The following is an 18170-nucleotide window of genomic DNA, read 5'->3' as shown; positions in this document are numbered from 1 at the left end:
TGAGGAAGAGAGGGTTTATGAAGAGGTTCTTTTGGTGAAAGTTCTCCCAACCACCACAAGAACCTCATCCTGAGCCTAGAGAGAGGGTGGCTTCAAGAGGACCACGTGGAGTGCTTGATGCATCCTCTTGACTTTATGAGGCATGTTGTTCCCAAGACTGGACGTTAGCTGCACTCCCTACCAATGGTAGAACAGACATCCATTAGTGTTTCTCATGCACCCCAGGTAGATCATGGGGGAGAGAACATCTGCCTAAGCTGGTTTAATTTGAGTTCAAAAGGATCACCTGGGAAGGTAAGAGGACTCCAACAGAGACCGTTCTCTTTAGAGTAGAACGAAACTTGGAGCAGAGTGGGAAGTGGCTCCAGAGAAAACAATGCAACTGGACATTCTCATCTCTAAACTGAGACTGTGTTTGAGCAGAGGATTTTTTTATGCCAAGAGTGAATTGGTAAGTTATGAAGCTGAAATTTCATGCAGGAGCAAAGGAAAAACCTCCTCCAGTGAAAATATTTGAATGGGATTGTAAAGACAAAACAAATAGCATTTCTTGTTTCTTTTGTTTTTATAAATATTTTATAACAGAAAACTTCAAAAGCACAGTCCAAAGAAGAGAGAAGAGTCTGATGAACTCCCATGTCCTCATAATGCAGCAATTGTTAACTCCTGTTGAATCTTGTTGCAACTATACTGCCCATCTACCCTCCTTTCACCTTCCCCATACCCCATACACAGAATTACTTTGAAGCATATCCAACGTCTGTATTTCCTTTAAATTGGAAGTAAGATCCAGAGGCTTGATCAGATTCAGTTTCAATTATTTGGTGAGACTGTCTCACAGGTGTTGTGTGCACTCCTACAGGACTTCCAGGCCCATGATGTCTGGTTCTCTCTCAGCAATGTTAATATTGATCAGGATTTAGGACAGTTTGATTCATCTGTTATAGTTCTTTATCAGCTTTAGCAACCACTGATGATTTCCCAAATCCATAATTATATTAGGAAAAATTACATTTTGATTACCTCTCACTAGCTGTGCATAGGTTATATGTATACATGCTAGAACACTGGGATCCCCTGGATTGGAGACTCATTAGTCTTTTCACAAGAGTCCTTTTTATTCATTAGCTTTGGAATTTTGGTGTACTTTTGTTTGTTTGGAGGTCTATGAGTTTATCAGCTGTAGAAACAAAATTCATTTTTGCTCAACTGCCTGCTACTGCATGAAAAGGAAGCCTAATTCTCCAGCCTACTTACTTTGGTAAGATCTGCAGACCTCTATGGGTATGACCTTCAGAGAACTGGTTGGTCCTCTCCTTTGAAAGACCCTTCAGTGCCAAGTACATGGTACCTTTCTGGTCTGCCTGGTAGGAATAAATGTTTATGTTGAGAGTTTTCACCTGTTTTTGTGAAACGGTTTCCCAGATATTGTAATGTCTTGGTACCATAACTATCGTTTTTCAATTCTGAAAATTTTTCACATTTAAGAAGAAAGTAGACAGTCTTCCTCAATCCATGCCTTTGTTGGTTAATTGAGGGAAGTGGTGGGATTCTGTGTGGCTGAATGATTACATTCACCACTCCTAATTCCATCCATAGCTCCTTATTTTGCCCTCGATGGTGTTGTCCAAGCCAAGGTAGATATTTGATAGTTTCCACATCTCTCATTCCTTCCTTTTCCACCACAGTCTATTTGGGACTCACAACATGCTTAAGAGGAAACATAAATACTGTATGTACAGGGCTGAAAAGTCAGAGGCTGTATCTATAAATTTGCCAATTTAAAGTACAGATCTTGGGTCTAAAAAAATTAAGTGCTTTTGCGTCCACATTCCTGGAGGGAGAAGATCAAACTCTTAAATAACCTCAATGTCATAAGCAAGTGGGCCTCCAAAGGAAAACCCCAGGTAAAAAGATACTTTTTCTATGCTTCTACCACTTCTAAGTTGACCCCAAAAAGCAGGTGTGATGGGTATTGTGACTTTTTCATTTATTCCATATTCTATGTATAAACAATTATTTTCAGCTCTTCCCTTTAACCGAAGCAAAAGTTCTCGGACTTTTTCCTCCTTCCATACATCTCCACTCTGCCACAAGGAATTATCAGCTATCTTTCTAAAACATTGATCGATTTTTCCTTTGTGAACAAGTCTGTTCATATTGTTACCTTTCCCAAGAAAGAAATATGCAATTGGTTGCTTTGTACGATACATATGCTTATATTGCCCCCTGAAAGAATTTTCCAGTGACCAAGCATACTTTTCCATTTGTTTAGAATCTTGATCTAGTTGTTGGTTTCCTGGCCAGAATAACAGGGAAGCTAGGAAATAAGGTTCTGGAAATTGATAAGTCATTCCTACTTGTTGCAAGACTTCTCGAAGCTGATCTTTCAGTTTTTTAATTGGCTTCACTATTTTGGAGGTAGGTTTAATACAGTAGAGAATGATGTTGGCCAAGATGAAATTTTGCTTTTCCCTTGGCAGGATTCTGACAGTGCACTGCTCAAAGAGAAAAGTATATTTGTTAATTATATCTTCCATGGTGTGTATAGCATCTTCTTGAGTTTTGATAAGATATTCCAAGAGCCCAGAAAACTTGTCTGCTTTTAGAACTTCTAGGCTTTTCCGATACAGCTCTACTTGAAGTGGCAAACTAAGCTTTGGTCCAAGATCTTTGTTCTGTGATTCCTCTGAGGGACCGAATATATCTGCATACTTCTTAAAATATCCAGCCACCTTTTTCCGAGTTTTGGCCTCTTCATTTTGCTTAATATTGTTCCTGGGTTTTAGAAGGACAAAGTAATCATCAAAAAAATCAAAGGACTTTTTCAAAGAAAATTTCAAATTGGTTAGATAAGGAATAAAGTTCTTGAGGACTACTTTAAATTCATTGCTTGGATCTCCAGGAATATCATTACTTCCTGATATAAAATTGATCATATCTCTTTTAGATAGTTCACTTTTATTGTCAAAAAAAGGAATGAGCTGGAGAATCTGGATTGTGTAGAGCCCAACTTCTATCTCCCCTTGATACCCAGCTATATTGTAAGTATCATACCGCCTTTTCGACTTCTGATAAAACCTTTCCTTTGCTTCATACTGTCTATCCTCACTTTGCTGTTGAGATTCTTTGAATGCATTTGAGGCATGCACTGCTAAATCCAAAAGATCAGATAGATCATCAACTGAAATGTTCCTGTTTCTTCCATTATCCTCTAACCACCATCTAATTTTACTTTTGTACACTTGACCCAGTGTATCTGAGATATAAGAATTGTCAGGTTCTATCTTTTTTGCTTTATTTGCCCAATGTAGAGCACTGTTAAAATCCTTCTCTTTAATGTAGAAATGTCTTGTCAAGGCTTGGCAAATGAATGCATTTGGGTTGAACCGATGAATACCTTCAAGTAATACATTTTTAGCTGCCACATTCCCTTCATCTCTATGTAATGCTTCAATGAATGGGGAAAACAAAGTTCCCGTTTCACCTTCATGTTCGTTGCGCTGTCTTGTGAGCAGCAGTGTTTGCATGTCTTCTAAAAATTTGCTTTTTCCTATACCAGTTTCATAGAACACATTTTCTGTTAGCATATCCAGCATAATTTGACTTTTATCTAAGTCATAGCTTATCTTCAATTCTTCCAGTGAGCGAATGGCAATCAAAGGGTGAATAGTGCGTACGCCACAGTAGTTCCCACATTCCACCACCTCTGTTTTTATTAGAATTGTAGAGTAGGTGCCCATCTTGTCTTCAAGCTTTTCTGTTCCCCAGAAAGCTTTCTTGTTTGTGATTCCTAAGAACTTTTCACACTGTGATAGTGAAATGGTGGTATCATGCACATATGAATTAAGAAGAGCCAGAAAAGAAAAGAGCTTTGCTTCCTTGGTGGAAATGTTTTGTCCTTTCAGAATATTCCTGACCACATTTTCTATGTACTTTTTATCAAAGTTGGTTTTCATAATCATGAAGGAATAAAAATCTTTAAAGTTTTTATGTTGCTCTTCAATTTCTTTCAGTTTAAGCTCAAAAGCTCTCTGTTCTTTGGGAGATAGTTGTTGTATTAGGGCAATACTGTCTGAGATCTTTGCACTTTTTTCAGGATTCTGTGATCTCCTGCAATTTAGGATGATCACTAGAGGCCTCTCATATCGAATATACCTATTAGCTACAGCTGTTTGAATAGAGGCCCGCAGAAGATAGACATTATCTTGTTCTTCAAAATCATCAACAAGCAGTAGTACAGGTAAGTATTCCTGATTATTTTTTGTCCCATAGGTTATTAAATTAGTCACTTGTTCTCCAATTTCAGAAAAATCCACTGTCTTATTTTTCAGCACAGCACATCTGAATTTCTTCCTTAGTTCCCAGAGAACATGCATGGCCAAGGTAGTCCCACCACAGCCTGGATGATGAAACAGATGAATAATTTTGACACATGTTGGCTTAGAAGAATCTGCCCAGTTTTGAATCATTTCTTCAAGTCTTTCATATTTATCCCTTTTGACAAAAGAGGAAGAATAGTTTTCAGAAGAAAAGTAGAAGTTCCACCATGATACTTTGCCACCTCGATAGAAGTCTTCCTCTTTTGATGCTTTGAGTTGAAGTAATTTTTTTTTGTCCTTCTCTAAGAGTGTACCTTCACACTCATTTTCACAGAGAATTTCCAGAGCAGTCATGATATCTTCTTCTTTTTTCAGAAGGACAGTAGATGAACCAATAGATGGTAAAAATCTCTTTGAAGATTGAGTCACAGATTTTAGCTTAAGAATAGTTCCATTTATCTCTTCAAGACTTAAAGCAGAAACACATTGGCTTGATAATTCATCTTGCTGTTTTGTTAATCTTGCTTCAAGTAGATCTTTCCATCTCTGACATATGTGTGAATGTGTGCAAATACACAATATATTTTCCATTCCTTTGAGATCTTGGTAGAAAGCACAGAAGGTCTCAATGAGGGGGTCTCTTGGGTCATCCACAGGGGAGAGTAATAGAAATACCACCAAAAACTTCCCTCTTGGCATTATGTCTTCATGTGTAAGAAATGAAATCAGTTTCCTGACTTCAGACGCTTTTTCTCTTTGCCAGGAACTTGGATCTAAGGGTTTATATTTTTCACTGTCAAGGTCTAACCTGCCATTGCAGAAAATCCAGCTGAGTTGTTGATAAAGATTCAGACTAGTAATCTTCTCATCTGTGGTTTTCCCTTCCACATATAAACTTGGGAAGTGAAGGTTTGCTACTCGGGTTTCTTTGTAAGCTCTGACCACACCATTGCTCACAGATTCAGGATCAAACTCCAACACAGCAAACCATTTAATTTCCTTTAGGAAATCTAAGTGTTTTATTTGAGTTGGATGGCATTTATTTATTACAAGAATGTACCATTCATAGTAGGAATTATCTAACAAATCCTGATTTCCTGTCAACAGATTAACAAGCTTTGGTCCCTCACTCTCTTTTTTATTTGTTTTTACTCTGCATTTTTCTTCTGCTTCTTTCCTAGATTCTGCCAGTCTTTTTAAATCTAATTTAAATGATGTGAAATATGCATTATTTTTCATGATGTCCTTAGAACTGGCCCCATCGCGCACAAAGACTGAGAATTTTGGACTTTGTGTCCATGTCTTCTTGCTGTAATTTTGCATTTTAATCTGGAAATAATCATGTTCACATTCAGAATATTTTGGAACAACATCCACTTCAATAACAAATCTGTCAGATGGAGTACTATTTGGCATTAAAACTTCTACAAATCTTGGCTCTCGAATGCAATTCTTTGCTTTTTGGACCTGATGGTCTTCAAAATATTGGTGGATCATCAGATTGAAGTGGTCAATGAGGGCTTCCTTGGTGACAGTGGTGACTTCCACACCAACAATTTTTCCATGGGGTTTGTCCTTGACTCCAAAATGAATGGTGCCATTGGTACGTGAATTCATACAAGCTGAAGCAAACCGGAAAACTTCATTGCTAAATTTCATCTTAACATCCTCTTCTGTGGCTGTTTCTGTATTCGTGAAGCTTTTGAATTCATGTATTGGATCAATGAGATTGAGTGGTCCTGTTTCAGGCTGTAGATTAAAATTTAATTTGTAACGATATGGATCACTGAATTCATCAAAAGGGTACGATACACATGTCAGTTCTACGGATGGCTGCTCTTCCTTCGTGTCATCTATTTCATCGTTCATGAACTCATTTTTTAGTGACTTAGAACCTTTAGTAACTGTGCTTATTGTACAGTCATTAACCATGTCTGATTTCTCTTTCTCCTTTTGTTTTTGCTTTGAAGTTTCTCCATTTTTCTCCTGTTTTTTAGGAACATTTTTACTGCCTTTCCCCCTCTTACTTGTCTGAAAAGGATCTCCAGAGGATGTTTCCAGGAACTCTTTGAAGAGATGTTCTATTTGGATAGCTGGTCCAAATGTTATGCCCATAGCAACAAGGTGATCTTTAGTTAAGTACTTCAAGTTTGCGCCATTCACATCTTGTGCGGTCAAAATTTCCCTGTGTTTTTGGTCAATTTTATGACTTTCTAACCACCGATTTACATCCTCTTTTGTCCATTCATCTGTATTATCTGGTAAGTTAAGTTGTGCTGCCATTCTGATACCTATTTATAGAAAAAGAAAAATTATTTAGTATTTTTATAAGTAAATTTTAAAAATAATCAGTTAATTTTTCAATAGACAATATGTACATGTCTTATAAAACTGAAAACGCTCAAAAGGATATATATTCCATCTAATTACCCTCCTGAGAGGAAATTACCATTATCAGTTTCTTCTATATCCTTTCAGAGAAATACTACCAAATACAAATGCATTTGTATTTGGTAGTATTTTTCCATTCAAATGGCAACATACTATACTCAATTCTCTTTGCTTTGCTTTATTCACTAACTGTATCTTGGGGATGCTTCCAGTCAATATATATATATATAGAGAGATGTTTCATCCTTCTTAATGGTTGTTTTCTATAATGTGTGTTAGCTCTATTGTTTATAAATATTCAATTCTGCTATAGAAAATAAGAAAAACAAAGGAGCCTATATGAAACTAAAGAGAGAAGGATTATGATATGAGGAGGATATATGAAACAAGGTATAGAAGCAAGTAGTTTGTGAAACATGTTATGATAGACATAGATAAAGTAAATAGAGCATATGAACATTAAACATAGTTAGGAAGAGAAAGAATGGCCAAATAGATATTAAATATTCATGAGGCACACTTGAAGCACTTTATATTTTTGACATCTTAATTGGTCCACCTACTGTTGACACCCATTCTGATCCTTTATATACTCTAATTAAAAGACATAAATAAAATACAGAGTAGCTTATCAGGCTAACTGATGAGTTAGAGCTGTGGTCAGGCATATATGCCCCTCTGCATCTCTCTGATTGGAGCAAGTGTATGTCACTGACACAGGTGTCTTGTATCTGTTGATCCCCCTTGGACAGACCTCAACTCTGGTTCTCAAAATCACACAATCAGTGGAGAATGCTGATACTGCAGAGAGGGAGAGAGAGGATATATAAACTTGTATAACTCAGGTAATGAGATCCTTCCACCCCTCTTGTACCTTATCCAAAGTGTGTTACCCAGCTCTTTCCCCCCGTTTTTTGTTGTGTATCTTAATTGATTTAATAAAGATGTGTCTCAAATACCTTAAATTGATCTGTGAGCCATTCTGTTCCATGACTTCTGGGATAGCTGGCTGGGTAGTGAACTTGGAGGCTACTATTATATCCATGTAAATTTTCACATAATATTTGATAATAGCTAATTCCTGGGCAGTAACAAATGGCATTACTATTTGGTATTCAGATTGAAAGACTACTATTTGGAAAAATTATTGGCCATCTGGGTTGCAGAAATATAGCAATGGTTAGAAAAAAACACAATAGAATCCAGATAATAATAGTCAGCTTTAAGTACAATCCAAAAATGGCTCAAATAACGTGAGCCATTCCTATAAAGTCACCATGGGAGAAATCAAATCAACAGAGAAGATAAGCCTGGAGAATAGTGGAAAGTAGATTATATAGGCACACTTCCATGAAATAATACATAGGAATATTACCTACCAGTGGTACATAAAAAATCAAGGTTAGGATTTACCTTCCCGTCCAGACATAAAGCTGCCAGAGCAATGGTCTAAAGTTAAAGCTATTATTTTTTGGTTAGTAACTCCTGCATTCATATTAAGTTAATAAAAGATATACCTTACAGCTACCTTAATACAAAAATAGGCAAAGATATGCACAACGGATGGAAATTTTACTCTATTACAATACTATGACAATCAGAAACCATGGAGATTTAATGCCTTCTAAAAAAAGTGAACTAGGTGAAATTTCTTTCAGTTATTTGACCTGTAGAGATTAAGAAGCTCAAATTTAAAATAAGCTGGGGAGAAAGAAAAGAGTGGAGGTGGGAAATTGTTTTAAGTGTACTGCTTTTTAAACTAAGCCCCTTTTGTGGGACTATATCAAACTTAGAAACTATGCATTGAAGGACACAATGAACAGAATGAAAAGGCAACTTATGGAATGGGAGAAAATATTTGCAATATTTTCAAATCATAGATCTGATAAGGGGTTAATATCTAAAATATATTTTAGAAAACTCCTGCAACTCAATGACATGACAAATAACCAGATTAAAAGTGAGCAAAGGATTTAGACATTTCTCCAAAGATGATATATGAATGACCAACAAACATATAAAAAGATGTTCAACATCACTAATCATTAGAGAAATACAAACCTAAAACACAGTGATATATCATTTCACATCTACTGTGATGACTACTATTTTTAAAAACCCCAGAAAATAACAAGTATTAGCGAAGATGATGTGGAGAAATTGGAGGAACCCTTGTGCACTACTGGTGGGAATGTAAAATGATACAACCTACACAACCTACGTTAAGAGAATGGTTAAAGGAAGTTTTCTAAACAGAAAGAAAATAATAAGAGAAGGAATCCTGGTACATTAGGAAGAAAAAAGAACACAGTAAGCAAAAATATTGGTAAATATAATAGACCTCTCCTCTTTGGTTTTCAAAATTACGTTTGATTTTTGAAGCACTGGCTGATATGGTTCTAAATGTATGCAGTGAAAATATTTAAGACCATTATATGTGGATAGGGTAAAGGGATATGAAGGGAAGTAAGATTTCTATGCTTCACTCAAACTGGTAAAAAAAAACACTATTGGACTGTCATAAGTTATGTATGTATAATGAAACATCTAGAGCAATCAATAAAAAAGCCATACAAAGTGATACACTCAAAAGTGATACACTCAATTCCACTAGATAAAAGTGGAATTGTAAAAAAACTTTCAAGTAACCCTCAGGACATCAGGAAAATAAGATAGAAAATTGAAAAACATAAGTCCTAACATAAATAATTACATTAAATATAAATGGCCTAAATACAGAAGTTAAAAGACAGAATTGGTAAAGTGGATTAAGAACATGACCCAACTATATCCTGTTGGGATATATTATAAGATGCTCACTTGAAATATAATGATATAAATAGGTTGAAAAGAAAAATATGGATAAATATATATAATATAAATATTAATCAATAAAGACAGGAATGGTTATGTTAATGTCAGATAAAGTAGACTTCAGAGAAAAGAAAATTACCAGAGACAAAGGCATATTACATAATGATAAAATGTTCAATTCAACAAGATGACATAACAATCCTAAAAGTGTATGTGCCAAAGAAGAAAGTTTCAAAATGTTTGAAACAAATAATGACAGGACTTTTCAGTTTTAGACAAATCCACATTTATAGCTGGATATTTTGACACCTTTCTCTCTATAATTGAAAGAAAAATTAGACAGAATGTTAGTGAGGTTACAGAAGAACTCAACACCATCAACCAACAGGTACCAAACCACATTTATAGAACACTCCATTCAACAACAGCAGGAAATCTTTCTTTTTAAGTGTCCAAGATAGACCATAACCTAAATGATAAAACAAGCTTCAACAAATTTAAAATAATTGAAATCATACAGAATATGTTTGCCAACCACAATGGAATCTTATTAGGAACTGATAACAGAAAGATAAGAGGAAACTCACTAAACACTAAAACTACACTCCTAAATAATTCATGGGCCAAAGAAAAGTCTCAAGTGAAATAAAAAAAATACATTGCAGTGAATGAAAATGAAAATACAACATACCAAAATTTGTGGTACATGGTTAAAGCAGTATTGAAAAAATTGTTGCAATAAATGCATACATTAGAGAAAAAAGTCTCAAATTAATAATCTAAGATCTTACTTCAAAAACTTAGAAAATCTTGAAAAAGAAAAGTAAAATAACCCAAAGCAAGCAGAAGGAAAGAAATAAAGATAAGAGCAGAAATCAATTAATTTGAAAACAAAAAACAATGGAGAAAATCAATGAAACAAAATCTGCTTCCTTGAAAGATCAGTAAAATTGACAAAACTCTAGCAAAACTGACAAAGAATAAAAAAGAGAAGACACAACTTACCAATATTAGAAGTGAAACAGTGGATATAATTTTGAACTGTATAGACATCAAAAGGGAAGAAGGGAGTAGTATGAATAACTTCACACACACAAATTTGACAACTCAAATGAAATAGAACAATTCCTCAAAAAACAAATTTCCACAGTCCATTCAGTATGAAACAGATGATTTGAATAGTCCCATACTTTAGAGAAAACTGGATTTTTTATTTTAAAGATCTCCCTACAAGGAAAAATTTCCAGGCCAAGACAGATTCACTAAAGAATTCTACCAAACATTTAAAGAATTAATGCTGATTTTATATAACCTCTTCTAGAACACAGTAAAAGAGAGAATACTTCCCAATTCATTTTATGAAGCTTGTATTACCCTACTAGCAAAGCCTCTGCAAACCCAGCCTTCAGGTGAGCTCCCATGGACCAAGACTCCTGCCTCGCCCCAGTGCCAAGCCAGTCCCTGAGGCCCCAGGCTCAAAGAAGTCTCCTGCAGATCCAGGCTCCTGCCTCACTCCAGTGCAAGGCCAGCTCCCACAGACCCAGGCTCTTTGCCTGTCCTGGTGCTGGGTTGGGTTCCATGGACACAGACTCCAGATTGGTTCCCATAGACTCAGGCTCCTGGCTTGCCCCAGCCTCCAGGTTGGCTCCCGAGGACCCAGGCACATGGCCAGCCCCAGTGTCAGGCTACACCTCATGGACCCAACCTTCAGGACAGCACCTGTACCCCAAGGCTATAGGCCAACTCCTGTGGCATCAGAATCCAGGCCCATCACCAGCACTTCAGGGGCGAGGTCCACCCCATGGACCCAAATGCCAGCCTACCTCTGTAGATCCAAGCACTAGTTCAGCCCAGACACTGACCCAGGCAGCAGACCTTCCCACCTGAGGATCAAGCTCATCCTCAGAATCTACCAGACAATTCACCCACAATCTCTGGACAAGCTGACTGGTGAAGGGCTTTTCTGGCCTAAGCCCAGTCTGTAAAGACTGAAAGAGGTGCCTACTTCTTCAAATGTGCAGACAATAATGCAAGGCCAGAAGAATTATGAATAATCAATGAAACAAGCAAGGCCAGAAGAATTACCAATAATCAATGAAACATGACACCAACAAAGGAAACTAATAAAGCCCCAATAAATGACCCTAAAGAAATGAAGATCTATGAACTACCTGACAAATTATTCAGAATAATCTTCATAAACAAAGTCTGTGAACTACAAGAAAACACAGATATATAGTTAAACAAAATTAGTAAAACAATGCATGAACAAAATGAGAGGTTCAGCAAAGAAATAGAAACCATTAAAAACATATAAATGAACAAACAGAAATCCTAGCGTTGCAGAACACAGTGAATGAATTGATGAATTCAACAGAAAGCTTCAAAAGCAGACTCATCTAGGCAAAAGAATCAGTGAACTTGATGACAGTACATTTGAAATTCTCCATTCAGAGGAGCAAAAAAGAAAAAAGAATGAAAAAGAGTGAAAAAAGCCTATGTGAATTATGGGATACCACTGACAGTAAAATCTACTATTGTTGGAGTTCAAGGAGAATAGAGGAAGAAAAGGGCAGAAGGCTTATTTATAGATATCATGGCTGTCAATTTCCCAAATGTGGGGAGAGATTTGGACATCCAAGTTCCTGAAGCTCATAGGTGCCCCAAAAGTTTCGACACAAAAAGATCTTCTCTAAGACACATAATAATTAAACTACCTAAAATCAAAGACAAAGAATTTTAAATGCAGCAAGAGAAAAAAATTCCCACATACAAAGGAACCTCCATAAGACTATCAACAGATTCCTCAGCAGAAACCTTATAGGCCAGTAGAGAGTGGGATGATATATTCAAAGTGCTGAAACTGTCAACCGTGAATACTTAAGAACCTTACAAGTTGTCCTTCAGAAATGAAGGAGAGATAAGGACTTTCCAAGACCAAAACAAACAAACAAACAAAAAAGTTGAATTCTTCACCACTAGACCTGTCTTACAAGAAATGCTAAAGGGAGGTCTTTGAGTTGTAACAAAAGTATGCTGACAACATGAAAAGAATATGAAAGTATGAAACATAGTGAAGGTGAGAACATAGTCAAACTCAGAACACTCTAATACTGTAATGGTGTTAGATAAATCACTCTTAACTCTGGTATAAAAGATAGGGACTTCCCTGGCGGTCCAGTGGTTAAAGACTTCACCTTCCAATGCAGAGGGTGTGGGTTCAATCTCTGGTTGGGGAGCTAGGATATCACATGCCTTGTGGCCAAAAAACCAAAACATAAAACGGAAGCAATATTGTAACAAATTCAATAAAGACTTTAAAAATGGTCCACATTAAAAAAAATCTTTAAAAAAAAGTAAAACACAAAAGTATTAAAAATAACTATAGGTAAAATAAAATAATGTGTTAATGGATACAACATATATAAAAGATGTAAACTGTGACGTTAATAACATAAAATGTGAAAGAAGTTAAGTTAAAGTGTGGAGTTTTTGTATGTGGTTGAATTTAAGTTGTTATAAACGTAAAACAGACTGTTATATCTATAAGATGAATAATGTAAACTTCATTGTAACCGCAAATAAAAAACCTGTAGTAGATATACAAACAATAAAGAGAAAGGAATCAAAGCATATCACTACAAAAGGTCATCAAATCACAAAGGAAGACAGAAAGAAAGGAAGAAAGGAAAATGAAGGAATTATAAAGCAGTCAGAAAACAATGAACAATATGGCAATATTAAATCCTTACCTATCAATATTTACTTTAAATGTAAAAGGATTAAATTATCCAATCAAAGGATACAATGTGGCTGAATGGATTAAAAAAATCAGATCCAAAAGTAATATGCTGCCTACAAGAGACTCATTTTAGATTTAAGGACACACATGCACTGAAAGTGAAGGGATGGAGAAACATATTCCAAGCAAATGGTAACCAAAAGACAGCAGGAGTGATTATAATTAGACAAGATAGACTTTAAGTCAAAAATTGTCAAAAGTGACAAAGAAGGTTACTACATAATGATAAAGGGGTCAATTCATCAAGATGATATACAATTGTAAATATACAATGCACCCAAACTTAGGTACTTCAGTGTACCTAAAAATATAGCAGATATTAGCAGAACTAATGGGAGAAATAGACATATACAACAAGAGTAGGTGACTTCAATATCCCAGTTTTAACAATGGATAGGTCATTCAGACAGAAATTCAATAAGGAAACAGCAGGCCTAAACAACACCATAGATCAAATAGACCTAGCAGACACATTCAGTACAGTCCATCCAATAGCAACAGAGTACAGTCTTTCAAAGTGCACATGGAACACTGTCCAGGATAGATCATATATTAGCCCACAAAAGAACTCTTAACAAATTTAAGAACTTTGAAATCATATCAAATGTCTTTTCTGACCACAATGATATAAAATGAGAAATCAATAATAGAAGGAAAATTGGAAAATTTATAAATATGTGGAAGTTAAATGACACATTTCTGAAAAACCAACAGGTCAAAGAAAAAATCAAAAGGGGTATCAAAAAATATCTTGAGATTGTTAAAAATGGAAACACAACATACCATAATTTAAGAAATGCAGAACAGTTCTAAGACAGAAGTTAATAGTGATAAATGTCTACTTTAAGAAAAAAGAAAGATCTCAAATAAGCAACCTAATGTTACACCTCAAGAACAAACTCAACCTAAAGTTCACAGAAGGAATGAAATAATAAAATCAGAGCAGAAATAAATTAAATAGAAACTAGAAAAACAATAGAAAAGGTCACCCCTTCCTGGTGCTGGACCCCCCGGGCTGCGGGGCCTGACATGGGTCTCAGAATTCTCACTCCTGTGGGAGAACCTCTGTAATATAATTATTCTCCAGTCTGTGGGTCACCTACCTGGGTGATTATATCACTAGTCCTCCCCTCCTACCAGTCTTATTGTGGTTCTTTATGTCTTTAGTCGTAGAGGATCTTTTCTGGTAGGTTTCGGTCTTTTCCAATGATGGTTGTTTTGTGGATTGTTGTGATTTGGGTGTGCTCTTGAGACGAGATGAGCTTAGGGTCCTTCTACTCCACCTTCTTCAAAAGAAGACCTTCCCATTGATACCAAGTTTCTTAAAAATAGTTGTATCTCAGAGCAGCTGGGCATGAAGGAAATAACACTGCAGAGAGAAAAGGAGACCAGCCAAATTAATGACCAAGGCATCCATCTTCTCTTACCACTAAGAGCTGTTTTTTGTAAACAAAATTAATGAACCTTTAGCTAGATTAAGAAACAAAGAGCAGAGACTCAAATAAATAAAATTATAAATGAAAGAGAGATGTTACAACTGATACTACAGAAATGCAAAGGATCATAAGATAGTACTATGAACATTTATATGCCCGCAAACTGGACAGTCTAGAATAAATAAATAAATTCCTAGAAATATACAAACTACCAAGACTGAATCATGAATAAAGAATCTGAACAGACCAATAATGAGTAAGGAGGCTGAATCAGTAACTGAAACCTCCCAAGATGGAAAAGCCTCAGACCTCATGACTTCGCCAGTGAATTCTGCCAAATATTTGAAGAAGAATTAATATGAATCCTTCTCAAACTCTTCCAAAAAATAGAAGAGGAGGGAACACTTATAAGCACATTTTATGAGGCCAGCATAACCTTGATACCAAGGCCAGATAAAGACAGTACAACAAAAAGAAAGTTACAGATCAATATCACTGATGAACATAAATGCAAGAATCCTCAATAAAATACTAGCAAACCAAGTTCAACAGAACACTATAAGGATTATAAAGATCTTATACCATAATTAAATGTGATTTATCTCTGGGATGCAAGGATTGTTTGATATATGCAAATCAATAAATGTGATATATCACATTAAAAGAATGAAGGATAGGGCTTCCCTGGTGGTGCAGTGGTTGAGAGTCCGCCTGCCGATGCAGGGGACGCGGGTTCGTGCCCCGGTCCGGGAAGATCCCACATGCAGCGGAGCGGCTGGGCCCGTGAGCCATGGCCACTAAGCCTGCGCGTCCGGAGCCTGTGCTCCTCAACGGGAGAGGCCACAACAGTGAGAGGCCCACATAGCACAAAAAAAAAAAAAAAAAAAAAGAATGAAGGATAAAAATCATATGATCATCTCAATAGATCCAGAAAAAGTATTTGACAAAATTCAACACTATTACATGACAAAAACCCTGAACAGGGGCTTCCCTGGTGGCGCAGTGGTTGAGAGTCTGCCTGCTGATGCAGGGGACACGGGTTCGTGCCCCGGTCTGGAAGGATCCCACATGCCACGGAGTGGCTGGGCCCGTGAGTCATGGCTGCTGAGCCTGCACGTCCGGAGCCTGTGCTCCGCAGTGGGAGGGGCCACAGTGGTGAGAGGCCCGCATACCGCAAAAAAACAAACAAACAAACAAAAAACCTTGAACAAATTAGGTACAGAAGTAATGTACCTAAACATAATAAAGGCCATATACGACAAGCTCACAGCTAGCATCATACTCAGTAGTGAAAAGCTGAATGCTTTTCCTCTCAGATCAAGAACAAGACAAGGATTCCCACTCCCACAACTTTTATTCTATATAAAACTAAAAGTTCTAGCCAGATCAATTAGCAGAAAAAGAAATAAAAGCCCTCCAAAAAGGAAAAGGAGGAAGTAAAATTGTCTGTTTGCAATGATATTATACACATAAAACCTTAGACACCACCACCAAAAAAAACCCCCCAAAAAACTGTTAGACCTAATAAATAAATTAGGTAAAGGTACAGGATACAAAAAAAATCAATATTAAAGGGCTTCCCTGGTGGTGCAGTGGTTGAGAGTCCGCCTGCCAATGCAGGGGACACAGGTTCATGCCCTGGTCCGGGAAGATCCCACATGCTGTGGAGTGGCTGGGCCCGTGAGCCAAGGCTGCTGAGCCTGCGCGTCTGGAGCCTGTGCTCCGCAACGGGAGAGGCCACAACAGTGAGAGGCCTGTGTTCCGCAAAAAAAAAAAAAAAAAAAAAAATCAATATTAAAAAGTTGCATTTCTATACACTAACAGTAAACTATCTGAAAAAAAATTAAGAAAACGGTCTCACTTAACAATAGCATAAAAACTATTCAGGAATACATTTAAACAAGTAGGAGAAAGATCTGTACACTGAACACTATAAAACATTGATGAAAGAAATTGAAGAAGATACAAATAAACGGAAAGGTATCCTGTGTTCATGCATTGGAAGAATATTATTAAAATGTCCATACTGCCCAAATCAATCTAGAGATTCAATGCAATATCTATCAAAATTCCAATGACATTTTTCACAGAAATAGATAAAATAGGCATAAAATTCATATGGAACTACAAAAGACCATGAATAACTAAAGCAACCTTGAGTAGAAAAAACAAAGTTGGAGGCCTCACACTACCTTATTTCAAAATATACTATAAAGCTATAGTTCAAACAGCATAGTACTGGCATAAAAACAGACAAATAGACCAATGGAATAGAATAGAGAGTCCAGAAATAAATCCACAGGTTAATGATCAATTGATCTTCAACAAAGGTGTTAAGAACACACAATGGGAAAAGGACAGTTTCTTCTTTAGATAATTTGGGGAAAACTGATTTTCCATAAACAGAAGAATGAAATTGGACCCTTATTTCACTCCATATACAAAAATCCACTCAAACTTGATTAAAGACTTAAATCTAAGACCTGAAACCAAAAAACTATAGATGAAAACATAGAGAAAAAGCTTCTTGACATTGGTCTGAGCAATGATTTTTGGATATGACCCCAAAAGCACATGCAGTAAAAGAAAACATAGATAAATGGGATTGCATCAAACTAAAAAGCTTCTGCACAGCAAAAGAACAATCCACAAAATGAAAAGGCAACCTATGGAATGAGAGAAAATATTGGCAAACCATATCTAATAAGGAGTTAACATCTAAAATACATGCGGAACTCAAACTACTCAATAGCAAGAAAATAAATAAACTTATTTGAAAAATAAGCAAAGGACCTGGATAGACATTTCTCAAAAGAAGACACACAAATGGCCAACAGATATAGGAAAAAGTGTTTAACATCACTGATCATCAGGGAAATACAAATTAAAACCAAAATGAGATTATCACCTCACACTTGTTAGAAGGTGTTTATCCAAAATAAAACAGATAACAAGAGTTGGTGAGGATGCGGAGAAAACAGAACCCTTGTAGACTGTTACTGGGGATGAAAATTGGTACAGCCATTATGGAAAACTGTATGGAGATTCCTCAAAAACTTAAAAACAGAATTACTACATGATTCAGCAATCTCACTTCTGACTATATGTCAGAAGGAAATGAAATAGGTATCTTGACGAGATAGCTGCACTCCCATGTTTATTGTAGCATTATTTACAATAGCCAAGATAAAGAAACAACCTAAGTGTCTGTCAATGGATGAATGGATAAGGAAGTGTGATACACACACACACACACACACACACACACAGTATTCAGCCACGAGAAAGAAGGAAATCCTTCCATTTGTGACAACATAGATGAAACTGAAGGACATTATGTTAAGTGAAATAAGCCAGAAAGAGAAAGACAAATACCGTATGATCTCATTTATATGTGGAATGTAA

General features: G+C 36.3%; 1 protein-coding gene across 4 annotated transcripts in view; it reads right to left on the bottom strand.

Annotated features, from left to right (window-relative positions):
* Positions 1-546: 546 nt before the first annotated feature.
* SAMD9 (sterile alpha motif domain containing 9) overlaps positions 547-18170 on the bottom strand; it is a 49809-nt gene continuing 32185 nt past the window's right edge. For 3 of the 4 annotated variants that reach the window (XM_082633010.1, XM_082633011.1, XM_082633009.1), the window contains 2 exons: positions 14433-14698; positions 547-6613 (listed from right to left, as the gene is read on the bottom strand). In XM_082633010.1, coding sequence (XP_082489136.1) covers positions 1857-6605 — 4749 coding nt within the window. In that variant the 5' untranslated portion in view covers positions 6606-6613; positions 14433-14698 and the 3' untranslated portion in view covers positions 547-1856. The remainder of the gene's footprint in view (positions 6614-14432; positions 14699-18170) is intronic. The other variant, XM_082633012.1, reaches the window with a different exon arrangement.

This window comes from Mesoplodon mirus, assembly GCF_964341445.2.
Source record: "Mesoplodon mirus genome assembly, chromosome: 9".
In the NCBI taxonomy this organism is placed as follows: Eukaryota; Metazoa; Chordata; class Mammalia; order Artiodactyla; family Ziphiidae; genus Mesoplodon; species Mesoplodon mirus.
The sequence above is the reverse complement of the archived record's forward strand: the minus strand, read 5'-3'. Positions and strand labels throughout refer to the sequence as shown.